General features: G+C 43.9%; 1 protein-coding gene across 1 annotated transcript; it reads left to right on the forward strand.

The window, feature by feature from the left end:
* The first annotated feature begins 10423 nt into the window (after window positions 1–10423).
* On the forward strand, window positions 10424–14967 carry Znf572 (zinc finger protein 572). Its single transcript, XM_013025123.1, has 3 exons — window positions 10424–10488; window positions 11888–12002; window positions 13115–14967. The coding sequence occupies exon 3, from the start codon at window positions 13254–13256 to the stop codon at window positions 14622–14624; it is 1371 nt and encodes a 456-aa protein (XP_012880577.1). The 5' UTR covers window positions 10424–10488; window positions 11888–12002; window positions 13115–13253; the 3' UTR covers window positions 14625–14967.
* The last annotated feature ends 924 nt before the right edge of the window (window positions 14968–15891 follow it).

A 15891-nucleotide genomic window follows, 5' to 3' on the forward strand; every position in this document is an offset into this window, starting at 1 on the left:
CAGTCATTACATAGAAAATGACTGCCGCATGAAGTTGATATTTTAGTCAAAAGGAAACGTGATGAACAAGGAACCCAGTATGAAATGGCATGTCAGATGCACATGGGGAGGTGGTCAAGACAAGGGAAAAGAGTTGATAGTTCTTCTCCTAACCTTCAGTAGTTCCTCTCCTCTTCTTCAGAGGTCCTTGCCCCCGATCCACTTTCCATCTTCTTTCTGAAATTCCCTTAGGAAGATCCCTTTGACTGAACTCCAAACCAGGCCCTGGATAGGCTGAATAATTTTGACCATCTTCTCAAGACAATAGCTTGGCAAGAAATGTCATTATTGTCTTAACACAAAATCCTACTTTTGTTTATTATTAGAAGCTAAATATCACTCCAGTTTGTTTCCTTGTAGTCCTTTGGTAACAAGTCATGCATGACCCCCACCCCCAAACAGGTGAAATGAGGTATAAAATGAAATGTACACATTAAAAAAATCTCACACACCCACAGTTAGTTACTTAGCTGCTATTGAGTACCAGGCAGGTACAGGTTACTGTCACAACAAAGGTAAGCCTTTCCTCAAAGACAAGTTTAATGAGGTTATCTACAAACTGAAGAGCTGAAGCCAGAGCAGAGCTTATCAAAAGAATAGTATTTGCATTGGGCAGAATCATATCTCAGTGTACAGAATCTACCATTCAGAGCTTTAAAAAAAACGAGAACCCCTCTCTTCTGCACCCTTCACGCTTTCTACGTTAGCTTTCTAGGGTTGCCATAACAAAACACCACATAATGAGTGACTTAAATAATGGAAATTTATTTCCCACAGTTCTGGAGGCTGGAAGTCCAAAGTCAAAAGAAGTGGGCAGGGCTGGTTTCTCCTGAGGCTTTTCACGTGGGTTTGCAGGAGGTCACCTTCTGGCTGTTCTTAGATGGTCTTTCTTCCATACACAGACATTTCTGATGTCTGTTTTTTTTTTTTTTCATGTCTAAGTTTCATCTTCCAAGAAGGATGATGATTGCATTGGTTTAAGGCCCATGCATGTAACCTCATTTAAATTTAATTACCTCTCTATAGCGCCCCTTTCCAAATATAGTCTCACTGGCGTGGGAGAAAGGCTAAGTTCTTAAATGTGAGGAAGATAATGTTCAGTCTATAACCTTGCGCTCATCCTGCTGTTAGTATCAACCAAACATGACCAAAAAACACTCTCCGTGTTCTCATGTTTCCTTAAACTAAAAGGAGTTCCTATTTTGATATTCTACAATGTTGAAGTCTTTAAATAATGCCTGTCCACCTGCCCTGTTTTAGCTGTTTTACAAATGACTCAGAAACCGAGGCATCTCTACAACTATTTATTCTGCTATTAAGTACAAGAGATGGATATAAGGTTATTTCTGTACTGCCTCCCTAGCCAAGTAGGCTTTTGGACAAATATGTATCAACAAAATAACATTCTGCTCTGAGATCTAAAGAGAGAGGATTTTAATGAGGAGGAGAAAGAGTCTCAAGGGGTACTAGAGGACGAGTTCCAGAGAGAGGCTGAAGACAAAAAAGGACTGTTCAGCCAAGTTGCAGTTACATGGCACACATTAGCCAGGAACTATTTTCATATCATTCGCACATTAATACCAGCTCCATGTACCTATTCATTCATGACAGGCTCTACCATAGGAACTTCCTGCAATGTGCTATTGTTTGATTTAACACTGCGAAAGGGCAATTGAGACATTAGGATATGTGGGAGCTCTTCTCTTCCTCTACTCCCTGCTATGCCCACCACACATCTTTTGATCCAAGTGAGGTGCAGAAAGACACAGGAGTGAGAAATGGTGATGAGCTGACCTAAGAAAGTACCAGGGACACGGGGTAGGGGTTAGATGAACAGTTCAAGTAGTGGACATACTTACTTGAGAGTCATTTGGGACATGGAATCAACAGATTTGGTCAGTGGTTGATTGTGGGTAAGGGAGAAAAAGAAAGTTGACATTGCTGCACAAGGCATAGATAGTCTTGGGGCCACTCAGTGCTTGGGGCTGGGGATGGCCGTGAAGGAACAGGTGAATGAAATGGACTTTGTATGGAGGCTACTGGGGGCAGAAAAAGCGTTAAGGGCCTTCACACTCTCCTTGTTCAAAGAGGTTTGGGATTACCCTCTAGCTCTTTGGGTCGGTTTCTTCAAATCTGAGATCACTTGGAATACTAGTCCTTGCTTTATGCAGGATGATGGGGGGGAGGGGTGTGGTGGCTAGGAGAATGTATAGGATGCTGTTTAGACTGTGGGAAGCATAAACCAAATACAATTCTTCCTCCAATCTCCTCAACTCCAGATCTGTCCATGTGCCATTGGTATCTATGGGGGATTTGTTCCTTGGCCTCCACAGGTGTTAATATCCAATGGTACTCAAGTCCTTTATGTGGAATTTTGTAGATACTTGGCACATCCTTCTGTATACTTTCAGTCCTCTTTGGGTTATTTAGAATACCTAGACAGTGTCCATGCTATTCAAGTACTTGTCACAGCATTTTTACTTTGGAAGATTCGATGAAAAAATAAAAGTCTGACATGCTCTGTATAGATTCACTTAAAAAAAGCAAACAACAAACTTTTAATCTGCTATTGGTTGAATCTGCAGGTGTGGAACCCAGAGACTGTGGAGGGCTGAATGTACCTCCACAGATACTGTTCTGGCTGGCCCTTGACAATACCAGTGTCTACAGGGACAGGGCAAGAAACAAAAGATGGGGTCTGGGGTGGGGGTGGAACTCAGTGGTAGAGTTTGTATTTGGCATGTGCAAGGCCTTGATTTCCAATCCCCAGCCCCTCTGGAGACAATCCAGGGGTAAATTGGTGACACCAGGCAGCTGCTAATTAATCACTAATTGGCTTGAAATCTTGCTAATTTCACAGTTTTAAGGAGTCCCCAACCTTGATTTCTAGCATTTTTCAGAGTCTGAGAATGTAGCTCAGTGATAGACTGCTTGCCTAGCATTCCTGAGGCCCTGAGTTCCACGCCCAGCACAAGAAACAGAGGGGGGGAGGGGAAAGGAAAGGAGAGAGAGGAAAAGAAAGGAGTGAGAAGAATGTAGGAATGGAGGAAGGAGAGAGGAAGAGAGAGAAGAGGGAAGGAAGGAAGGAAGGAAGGAAGGAAGGAAGGAAGGAAGGAAGGAAGGAAACGAAAGAAAAAGGCACCTTTTGAACCATAATGTATGCTCAAACTCCACATTTTCACCTGATGTCTTCCTCTCTCAGGTTTGTGCGTAATTGAGGACCAATTTATGGTTCCAAGAACTACAACTAGCCCCAAGAACTGTCATTCTATATACTATCTAATCTTGGTCTTTTGTCTTTGGGAGGAAGACTGGCTTGCAGTAGGACTGGGTACCAGGGTGACATTTGAAAATAGTTTTAGAGGAAATCTGTGGCTGAAGAGGAATAGGGACTTTTTATGTTCTGGAGGGTGATACTACACTCTCTCTTCTAAGCTGTGCTTATATTTGTCTGTTAGATCTGGGTTTATTTGGGTTGAATCCAACTGGTATAAGATGGCTTTATTTTCATGTTTGCACACAGATTCTTGGGGATGATGCGGTTGTTTTCCTCTGCAGCATAACTCTCATTTCGCAGCAGTCTTTCCGAACAGCTGCCTCTGGAGCCACCTGGTGACACAGTGTAGAATCCTGAGCACTTGATAGAACCAAGGAAACAGTCATGGTGAGGTAATGTTAAGATAGTCTCCACTTTGCTTTAGGGGTCTTCTGAACTTGCTACAGTCGGGGAGTCAAGTCATCTTAACACAGTCCCTTGGCTCTGTAGATACCTTAATCTGGGGAAGGGAGTAGCCATGTTTGTTCCTTCAAGGATCAAGTCCTTTTGGGTTCATCTAAGGTTAGTACTGTTGGCATGGTTCAGTGGGGAAGAGACAGTTGATGGAAAAAAACTCTCCTGCCTGCCTACAGTCTGTCATCTTCTTATCCCCCATGTGTAAATGGTGTTCCTCATTGAAAAAAAATCATCTTTTGAGAGTTTTTCATGTCTGTCCAATGTAGATTCTGAATGTATCACATTTTCCTCCATAATAGAGTGCTAGGAATGCATTCTGGGCCACATTCCTTGCCCTTCCCCCTCTCCCCCCCTTAATAAGATGATCTGAGAAATTTCAATTTAGGGAACTTTTCCACATGGTAGTTTGAAGATTTTTCCATGGAGGTTGGATTGCTGGAACAAACAGTAAACACAATGGTAATTTTGTCTGAAAAACAAAACAGATGCTTCTTACCTACCTGCTGAGCAATGTGGTTGGTATATCTCTCCTTCATAACCTAGCCAACACTGCATAAGGTTGCCTTTAGAAATCTCATTATCTGCGGTTGAAAATGACTATTTGCATTTCTTTTTCCTACAAACTCTCTATCATGTCTATTTTTATTAAGATTACTCTCTTGATAGAATATAAATGCTCTGCTATAGAAAGTAGCAGAATGAGGCCTTGTCTGAGACTTGTTTCCAAACTGCATTAAAAATGTGGGCTGGGAAGGTGGCTCAGTGGTCGAGTGCTTGCCTTGCAGGCATGAGGCCCTGGGTTCAATTCCTCAGCACCACATAAGCAGAAAAAAAGCTGGAAGTGGTGCTGTGGCTCAAGTGGTTGAGCACTAGCCTTGAGCTGAAGAGCTGAGGGACAGTGCCCCGGCCCAGAGTTCAGGCTCCATGATAAAAAAAAAAAAAAAGTGTGCCCTTTGATTTTGTTTATGGCGTAGTTATTATATCCATGCTGAAACATAATCTTTATTTAGCATACTTTTCTGTCTTTAGGGAGACCATCCATAATTTAAGATGACTTGGGATGTTTGCTGTTTGTTTTTGGTTTGTTTTTCAGATTCAGCCATGCTATAGATGGCCTAGAATAGCCTCAGACTTTGAGTCTCTTTGCCTTCACCTCCTGGGTGGCTGGCATTACAAGCATGGGCCAACATTATTCTTACAGCTTCCCTTTATCCTTGCATTTCTGATGGTGACTTACCTCTAAATCATAACCTGCCTAAAATTTTAGTAAAGGATTGAGATTAGTGAATCCCCAGTTCCATTCTAAATGCATTCCAAATGGAAGAACTTCAAAAACATCATTGATTGTGTGTGCTCCATAGGGGTGATATTGTCCCCAAGGAAACAAAAGATGGGTCCTCGAGTGGATGGAAGGGTGGAGTTGTCAAAGCGTTCCTTTTATGCAAAAAAGTACTTCTCTCACAGAGCAGACAGATGAGTTTTTGGCCTTGGATGGTGAGACTGAGGCTGTCATTTTCTGAGGACTGCTGGGGTGGTGGGTCAGTAAGACCCGTCCATGTGTTGCATGTCAGCAGGTCAGGATGTGGTGGTTTTGTTTGTTTTTTTAAAAATCTGTATAGCCAAACCACTGCTTTCAGCTATCAGGTTCCCCATAGCTTCCTGCCTCGTCCCTAGGTTGGCAGTAGGCAGTATCTGTGTGTCCTTCGTTTGGTTACCTGTATCTTTACTCCTTATCCAATTGTAAGAGAGATAGAACAGGAAGGACTAAGCAAGACTGACCATAGATATGATTCAGACTTCCTGGATTCTCCATACTCTTCCTGCCTACTGGGTCCTTGCCACCTGCCTTCTGCTTCCCGTGCATGTGATCAACAAAACTTTGACAGGCGAAGTTTTCTTCCATGTAAATGAAAGAGTAAGCCGGTGGAACATAATGGGGCAGAGTAGGCAGCCTAGGACCCAAGGCTGTCTCCATAACCAGGCTTAACTAGTGACAGCAGGTAAGGTGAATGCCTGTCTCACACACAACAAAGATATTCTAAATTGATTTCTCAACAGGTTTCTCAATTGGCTACTTGACAAGTTCCTTAGTTGATTCCAAATCCCCAAACACAGTAAGAAGGGATACATAGACTACAAAACATAAATAGGATGCAGGGGGGGAAAAAGTTGAAACTTCCTATGAGAGTCAAAGGAAGGCTAACTGGGAAGATATTTTTCTGAGCCTAGATAAAGAAGAACAAATATATTTCATGTGGACAGATGGGGGTGGAGTAAGGAAGGAGGGCAAAGGTAGGGCAGTGACAGAGACAGTGCCACTGTGGCAGCGAGTAAGGCATAGAGGAATGAAAAGAACCAGCAGTGTGTTGAGAAGTACAAGCAGTTGAGCATCCAGTGGGAAAAACTTGGTGCTCAGAAATGAGGCAGAATTGTGCTGGGTTTAGTGGTTCAAACCTGCAATCCCAGCACTTGGGAGGCTGAGGCAGGCGGATCGCCAATTGAAGACTAGCTTGAGGTACATAAGTGAAATCTTCTCTCAAAGAACTTCAAGTTGACTACTAACTTATTGCCTTGAACCTCATGTGGGTGGCTGAATAGTTTTCTGAGCTTCCTTCCTGACAGTCAAGTTGTAGAGGTCTTTTGTAAAGCTCTAAGAGTCAATCTCTTCATAGCTTCTGTACCTATGGGTCTCAGTTGACATGATACCGAAATCTTGAGGCTTTGGGTGTGACAAGTATATAATCTACTCTGCTAGGCGAAAGCTGTCTCCAGAAGTCTCTGTGACTTGGCTGATGCTTGTTGTCCTTAGCTTGCTTGTGTGGCCCAGTCAAGGCCCTTATCAAAGACGTTCTCCATGTCACACTCTGAAGACCTGTAAAGGCCTTTGGTGGTTTGCTGAGACTAGTCGGACCATATTTTCCCCTTTACCAATTTCCTAATGACAGTTTGCCAGTAGCCAGGCAGAGTCAACTCAAAGGTCAGCAGCCTTCTTCATTTGGCACTTCGGTACTAGCGGCAGCTTCTACACAGCCATCCCTGGGTTGGGAGTTCTGTCTACAAATTCACTGAAGGTCTCTGCCATGGGTGATCAATTTTCCTGCAGATCCATATGCCCCACCCTAACTCCGGCTCTCCAGGCTCCTTCCTAATTTAGACTTTGTACTAACTGGGTTTTGTGGCAGAGAACAAAATACACCTGAACTGACATCGAATAAAAAGATTGATTTCAAGCATCACTGGCTTCTGGACTCATTGAATGACTGAAAATAGCTTGCAGGTATGTCTTTTGAAGTTGCTACTACAGCTATCACCACTGTAGCTTCAATGTCTGAGAGATGAAATCTTGAGTTTCCTCAACTGTGTTACTAGTCTGTTGGAGCTACTATAACAATACCTTGGACTGGGCTGTTTAAACAGAAATTTATGTTTTCATTGTTCTGGAGTCTGGCTGTGCATGATTAGGATCAAGATCCTAACAGTAAGTTGGGGGAATGGTGCAAGTGGTAGAACACCTGCCTAGCAAGTATAAGTCTAAGGCCCTGAGTTCAAACTCCAGTAACACACACACACACACACACACACAGACACACACACACAGACACACACACACACACACACACACACACCCCTATCACTGTTGGATGGGCCACATTTTCACCATGTTCTTACCTGGCTTTTCCCTTGTCTTTGGAGAAAAGAGAGGAGAGGAGACAGGAGAGAGAGGGGAGGAGAGGACAGGAGAAAGGAGAGGAGAGGGGACAGGAGAGGAGAGGAGAAGAGACAGGAGAGAGGAGAGGCCAGAGAGGAGAAAGGAGGGCAGGGGAGGGAAGGGAGAAGGGGAGTAGAGGGAGTGGGGGAGAGGTGGAGATGAAGAGAGAGAGAGAGGGAGAAAGTGAGAGAGTTATACAGATAGGCATAACGAAAAGAAGTTGGAATAGATATTGAACAGAACAAACCATTTCACAACTATTCAGCATAGTTTCCAAAATAAAGGCTAAGTTATTCATTGCAGTATTAGATTTAGTTGGAAAGACTTGGGAACAACACCGGGAGCTGATTAAAAAATAATGGAATACCATGCAACTCCAAAACTCTGACAGGTTTGATACTAAAATTAGAGACTAAAACTCTTCTGTGATAGGTTAAGTGAAAAATGCAGTTTAGAATAAAGCAAATCACTTACTCTGATGCATAGTATAGAAAATGAGTATGAATCTTCCATTGTTACCTCTGCATGTGTGTATGTAAGCAGGTAAGTAGATTTGCTCAATTAATGATGAATAATGAGTGAATTATAAATGATATTAATAAATGAACAAGAAACAGATGGCACTGGTTGCTATGGAAAGAAGAAATGGATGGGAACATCCAGGTAAGTAGGAAGGGGACATTTTGCTGTATGTGTATGTAATTGGGGGTTGTTTAGTGTCCACCGTGTTTACGGAAGAGTACTCTTGGCATTCATAACTATGGAAGGGAGAAGAAGGAATCAGAGTTGAGCAAAACTGATTGAGAGCTCAAACTGAAAAAGAGTTACCTGCTTTGGGCCAAGATGACCAGGCTTGTCTACCTACTGTCTTTTAAGATTTTTTTCAATTTTAATTGTTATTATTAAGGTGATGTGCAGAGGGGTGATAGTTACACAAGTCAGATAAATGAGTACTTTTTAATTATTGTAAAGATGTACAGAGAGACTACAGTTACATAAGTCAGGTGATGAATACATTTCTTAGTAAACAGTGTTACCTCTTCCCACATTTTCTCCCAGTTTTTCTCTCTCGACCCCCCTCCCCACAAGTTGTATAGTTCATTTTCAACATAGTGTCCAGTGCATATCTACCTCTCTGGATCCGGCTGTGGTGGGCTGCCTGGAAGGGTGGGAGTTTGGGTGGGTCTGTTCATGGCAACTTGGAGCTCTGTGCTCCAAGCACTCTGAGAAGTTGGGTGGCAAGTTGAACTTGATGGGTCTGTGGTTGCTGCATCTCCAGGTCCCTTGCTCCTGGCCTGTCTGATCTGTCTCATCTCCTACTGCTGTCATCTCATTTGCTCTGCTCCTTATTTTCTTGAGCATGCCAACCATGCTCTTAACTCCAGATCCGTTTTCTTGCTGTTCATCCCTTAGATAGCAGAATGGTTTACATCTTCCCTTCCTTTGTGTTTCTGCAGAAAGAATCCCTTATCAAAGGAGGCTTCCCTGAGCATGTTAACCCAAACAGTACATTTTCCTGAGCATCCTACCATGTCTGCTTAACTTATGTCAATTCTTGTTTGAATTATTTACTTTTTTCCTGCTATTCATAACAGTCTTTACTTCTTTGTAGTGGGCATTGCTATATCCTCTAAGATAACACACTAACAGGCACACTGTAGGCTTTCAACGACTGTGTGCTGAATGGATGCTTCAGACTCCTGTTTGGGGTTCAAAGAATCGTGAGCAAAATCAGAGGCTGGCACGGCCCTCGTGGAACTTGCTGTCTGGATGGGGAAACAAAAGTATGAACTGAAAACGAAGAGCATCACTGGTGACACTGGGGACTCACTGTGGTTCTTCTAGGAGGAACGCTAAAGCGGGTGAAGATGTGATTGTTAGGTTTTTAAAAAGAGGTAACCGAGTAAGAACTGCAGCAGCACGCACGTGGTATTCAGGTAAGGGGTAGGTTTATTCAGTAGACCTGCTGGGACCAGGCAAGGTTGGCACTCCACGTGGCTGGGAAAGAGAGAGAGCAAGAAAAGAACAGAGAGTGAGCTAGAATAGAACAGAGAGAGCAAGAAAAGAGCAGCAAGAGCAAGAGAGCGTCTGGGCCTGGGCTAGGCCTTATCTAGGGTATGGGCGGGGAAAGGTGTGGCCACATCAAATTCAGATGTGACCTCAGCGGATGCAGATGTGACCTCTTCCAGGTGTCCCAGTTGCCTAGGTAACGCAGGTACTGGGTGGAGACTTTGCTGCGAGGAGGGTGGAGTCCGCTAGCCATCCAGGAGCGGACCTTACAGTGATCAAAATGGGAACCCTGATAACAAGTGGAGGGACAGCGGTGCGGTGGGTCAGGGCAATTGAGAGCGTGATGGACACTAGGACGTTTCCAAGAAGGGCCTTTGGTTCCAGGAAGGCAGAACTTCTGTATGTAGCAGGAGAAGAGCGGGACACGGATTTGTACGTTTGGCCGGAGGACGATGGAAACGTTGGCTGCCATTCCTCTCTACCAGTTTCACACAGGGGTGGGGACAGAGGCAATGGGAGCCGAAATGCTAGACTGCCTTGGGGGTGGGGGTCTGCGGCCGATCCGAGCGCGACGCTGCGAGGCCGAGGGTGCCTCGAGGGCCCAGAACCGCCCGAGCGCCTCCGGGCCCAGGACGGACTCCCCGGGCCGACGACCAACGAGAGGGCGGACCACCGCGCTTTCCTAGAGAGGCCCCGGCGAGCCCACCGGGACCGGCGCGGCCAACTTCCGGTTCCGGGGACACGGGATGAGGGTGGGGGCGTCTCCCTCCCGGACCGCTGGGGCAGCTGGGGTGTCCGGTGTGCGTCCCCTCTTCCCGTCTCCCCCTCCCCCCGCCCCCGCGCAGTGCGTTCCTCCCTGGGGGAGGGCGGGGGCCGCGCTGTCTCCCCGGGCCCCGCGCGACGCCGGCCTTCCCCGCGCAGCGACCTCAGACTGCACCCGAAGCGGCACCGAGGCCGTCCGCGGAGCCCCAGGATTCCTGTGCCACCAAACCTAATAGTGTGTGCGGGTCGGGGCGGGCGGGGAGACGAGCCAGCCGCTGCCCGCGTGAGTTCCGGGGTGGCAGTGTGTCACGCAGACAGCACACGCACTACTCTGTTGGGCCTCTGTCGTGTGTGCGTGCGTGTGCAAATAGATGGCTGCAGATGTCCGCTTTCGGCTGGAGCGTTCCCGCCCCCCTCCTGCGCGGGGATGCGGTGAACGCGCCCCCGCTGGCCCCGCGGGCGTCCGGAGGGAGGCCGGCTCTCGGCACTGGGTGTGGCCGTACACACACGTTTTGAAAACGAGAACAATGAACTGAAACCCGTCAGGTCGCGGGCGGACCGTCTCCGCTTGGGGATCGCTCCCAGCTGCTGCTGCTCCCTGCTCTGGTTTAACCGGGAGGGTGAATCTCCACTGCCAGTCCGCGTGGCGCCGCCCTGTCCTGCCACTCTGGCTGTGCGGCCTAGGACAGTTTTCTTAGGGCCTCCTTTATACAATTGGTTGTACATCACGGGCTGTTCTCTGAGAATTAGATGAGAAATAGGTGCAAGTTATTCAGTTGGATAGCAGGCACTGAACACGCAGTAGTAGGGGAAAATATATACTTAAAAAAAAGGGGCGAGGGGCTTTGTCATTTTAGACTCTTAAAAGTGTGTTTTTCTTTACGTTCTCAAATGATGTCATACCACTTATAACTCCCTTTCAGGGGCAGACAACATCGTCTAGTCCCTTAACACGTATCAGGCTTTAGAAGGTAAACTTTTCGCTGAAATGTACATTGATTATGGTAGAAACGGAAAACATGGAAGAAGTCCCATTCTTGACCCCCTTTTATATCTAGAGGCTATTTCTATAATCTAGTCCACCCCCAATTTTTTGTTTTTTTTCTTTTTTACTAATTACTAATTATATAAATCTTTCCTTGAAAATTGACTCCAAATGATTTTTTATTCTGTCATCAACTAAGGTATTCTTTTGAAACTAAATTTTTTTTTTTTAGCTCTTATACCTATATAAGTCCCATGAAGTCTATAAGCAGTTATTATTGGTACCCCTAACAAAAGAACAGGGTTTATCAATTAAAAAGTGTTTCTAAACTGTGAGTGAACAGTAAGGATTAGTATGCTTGATCCTCAGGCCTTTAATGTGAAGAGGATTATAATGACTATAGATAATAATAGATAATTGGCTATTTAAAATGATTTCCTTAGAATAGGTAAATTGGAATAACTTAATTCTATATACTTGCCTTTGGCATACAATTTTCTAAATGACTTCTAAGGGCCATATTTCTTCATTATAGTGCACATTATAGAGCATTCTATACTTGTAATTGTTAACTTTGTAATGGTTGGGAAGGAAGGAGCAGGACAAAACTAGAATACCTTCAAGCATGACACCTGTTTCCTTTCCCCAGGGTTTCTGATCGCAAGCCTGGCTGCGAGAGTTGCAGTGGAGCAAGGAAGAAAGCTGTTAGTTCCAGCTTCTCATGGCTTCACCAAGAAGGTAGAGTTTGAAAAGCCTATTTACAGGTGAAGGAATCAAGATGAGCTAAATCTTTAGGGAATTTGTTATAAGATGTCCTAGTATGGGGGAAAGAATGGGATATCAGAATGAGACAAACCTTAATTTAATTCTGTGCTCTGTCATCAGTTCTATCTTGTGTATATTTTAAAATTAGATATAATCTTTATGAGTTATAAATTGAATTTTAATGAGATATGTTATTCTTTTTTTTGGGGGGGGGTCTGGTCGTGGGGCCTGAACTCTGGGCCTGGGCGCTGTCGCTCAGCTCTTCAGCTCAAGGCTAATGCTTTACCACTTGAGCCACAGCGCCACTTATGGCTTTATTCTTTTGCTTATATGGTGCTGAGGAATTGAACCCAGGGCCTCATGCATGCAAAGCAAGCACTCTACCACTGAGCCATCTTCCCAGCCTGAGATATGTTATTCTTATAACAGTAGCTACTGCTATTTCTATGTTATTCTTATAACAGTAGCTACTGCTATTTCTATGTTTGTTTGTATTTTAACTAAGCTGTTGTCCAATTTTTACTTCATATGCAGCCCTCTTCAGATTTATCACCACTTAGATTCCCCCCCCCCTTTTTTTTAAGTCTTCTAGAAAAGACTGGGCACTGGTTCATTCCTGTAATCTTAGCTACTCAGGAGGCTGAGATCTGAGGATCACCATTCCTTTCAAAACCAGCCTGGGCATGAAAGCCTGTGAAATTCTTATCTCCAGTTAACCACCAAAAAGCTGGAAGTAGAACTGTGGCTCAAGTGGTAGAGTGCCATTCTTGAGCAAAAAAAAATCTAAGAGATAGTGCCCAGATCCTGTATTCAAGCTCCAATTTTTTTAAAGTCTTCTAGAATAAAGTTTATACATTTGATTTTAGATTGATGTCCATCCTGTTGTCCATTTCTGATGATAGTTTACATACTTTGTTTGTTGTTAATAAGGACAACAAATTCACCTGCTTCTGGTGACCCCATAGAATAAAAGAAGGAACACTAGCTTTAGAAACTTTTTTCTATAAAATACTTTATAAGATTTGACATTGCTATTTACCCCACCATAATTCAGAATTTCTTTGTCCAGCAGTGATTAGGGAATGTTTAGAACTTTTGTTTATTCTTACAGATGAAACTAAGACTAGTTTAAGAAATTTTCTACACAATAATCCGGATGCAGATAAACTTAATGAGAGTGCTTCAAATGGTCTAAAAGACATGGTCCGCAGAATTCTAAGCATGATGATAATGAAGAAGTACCACTGATAATGTTCCAAGGAAATCAGATTTGGTGTCACAATTCCTATGAAAATGAAGGTAAGTTAGAGATTTTGGGAAATCCTACAAGGAAAGAGAATGATATACTCCATCTTCAGGAATGGGATTCCGTAGATCACAGCACATCTTCTGCTCAGCCAAATTTACCCTTTGGACACAAGCCCTACAAGTGTTTTGAGTGTTGGAAAAGTTTCAGTAATAGCTCTCATTTGCGTACTCACCAGAGGACCCATTCAGGAGAAAAGCCTTATAAATGCTCTGAGTGTGGGAAATGCTTTTCTAACAGTTCTCACCTAACTCAGCATCTAAGATCTCACACAGGAGAGAAGCCCTACCAGTGTGCAGAGTGTGGGAAAAGCTTCAGCAATACTTCCCACCTCATTATCCATGAGAGAACTCATACGGGAGAGAAACCCTATAAATGTCCTGACTGTGGGAAGAGTTTCAGTAGCAGCTCCCACCTTATTCAGCATCACAGATCACATACAGGTGAAAAGCCGTATGAGTGTCCTGTTTGTGGAAAAGGCTTCAGCCACAGCTATGTCCTCATAGAACACCAAAGGACTCACACTGGAGAGAAACCCTATAGATGCCCAGATTGTGGAAAGAGTTTTACTCAGAGTTCCAGCCTGATTCGTCACCAGCGGACACACACAGGTGAGAAGCCCTACAAATGTCTTGAGTGTGGAAAAAACTTTGGTTGTAATTCTACTCTAACAAAGCATCAAAGAATACATACAGGAGAAAAACCTTATCAGTGTCCAGAGTGTGGGAAGGATTTTAGTCGAAGTTCAAGCCTTCTTTCACACCAGAAAACACACACAGGAGAAAAATCTGATGGGAAATTTGAATGTGAAGAAAGCGTGCTTCAGAGATGCAGTGTGATAGAAAAATGCATAGTCCCACCAGAAGAGAAACCATATAAATGTTGTGAATGTGGAAAGAGTTTTGGCCTTAGCTCCCATCTCATTAGACATCAGAGAACACATACTGGGGAAAAGCCTTATCGATGTTCTGAGTGCTGGAAAACGTTCAGTCAGAGTTCTACTCTAATGATTCACCAGAGGACACACACAGGAGAGAAGCCTTATAAATGTCCTGATTGTGGTGAGCACTTCAGTCAGAGCTTTAACCTTATCAGGCACCGGAGGACCCACATAGGAGAAAAACCTTACAAATGTGTCAACTGTGAGAAATGCTTCAGCAGAAGTGCTTACCTCAGTCAGCATCAGAAAAGTCACATCAAAAAGTCTTTTGAATCTTCAGAAGTGAGAAGTTTTCCCCATGAGTGGACATGGAAAAGGTGCTCAGGGGAGATGGTCCTCATCCCTTCCTTTTCACTCTCAAATTCATCTTCCTGAGTCCCAGAGGCCTGGTGGCTCCCCAACCCCACCCCGCCCCCACCGTCACCCATGGTGCCCTGAGGTTTCAGTGGGTATATTGGTTAAGGAAGAATCAGATGTCTAAGGTCTGGGATCTATCCAGTAAGAGACACCATCAAGGATGAAGAAAAAGATTGTTGTTGTGATTGTTTTAAAGCAAGATATAAAAGGCTCCAAGTAAAAATTCATATAATAACCCAAGGGTAAAGAAGTGGGCTCATGAGAACATTATCTAGACCAGAAACCAGAACTGGGGGGGGGGGTGCTAGAATCTTGAGTTCTGTTCTTAATTTTTGTGTGTGATAGTACTGTGATTTGAATCCAAGACTTATCTAACTTGAGGCAGATGCTCTGCCACCCCCCAGCTTGTTTTTAAATTTTGATAATCTTTCTTCCCTCAGGGTTTTCATTATGTAATTCCTAGTCTAGTCTGATCAGAGAATGAGTTTGTTTCCTAATTGACCCACTAATTCTGAATCAGTGGTCAGAGACCATTTGCCTTTCACCTTGAGATTCCTTAGCTTCTGTTTGGTCACCTCTTGATGTATTTGGTCTATGGATCTGATAACTGAGACCTCATAGTCTGTTCTGTGGGAGTCTTGCTTTGGGACATACTAATGCAAAAAGTAGATGAAGAGAAAGCTCAGGACTCCTTTGAGTTGCTCAGGATTTCAACACATTGTTGGGTTTGACATACATTGTGTGAAGATTATGTAGAGATGGATATTAGGCACGTGAAACCAGACAGGGCCAACTCTGCTGTGAAGGGTGTAGTTGGTGAGGAATCTGGTGACAGGAAGCTTTATTTCATCTTTCAAGATTATGGTATTGATGAAACAATTGCATCTTTTTTTTTTTTTTTCCGCCAGTCCTTGGGTTTGAATTCAGGCCCTGAGCCTTTTTGTGCTCAAGGCTAGCACCCTACCACTTGAGCCAGAGTGCTCAGTTGATTGGAGATGAGAATCTTATGGACTTTCCTGCCCAGGCTGGCTTCAAACCTTCAGCCTCCTGAGTGGCTAGGATTACAGATGTGAGCTCCTGGCACCTTGCTCAATTTTTTAATCTTTTTATATGATTAAAAATAAAGCAGAAACTAACAATAAAGGTAATAAAATACTATGGGGTGATTTTTTTTTCCTTTTCAAAGAGGAAACATTGGTTATAATTGATTTCTATGTGATTCTTCCCCTATGCATTTTTCTATCTTATACAGCATTGCCCAATTTAAATTATAACATACAGGGAT

Source organism: Dipodomys ordii, unplaced genomic scaffold (assembly GCF_000151885.1).
Source record: "Dipodomys ordii isolate 6190 unplaced genomic scaffold, Dord_2.0 Scaffold82, whole genome shotgun sequence".
Lineage (NCBI taxonomy): Eukaryota > Metazoa > Chordata > Mammalia > Rodentia > Heteromyidae > Dipodomys > Dipodomys ordii.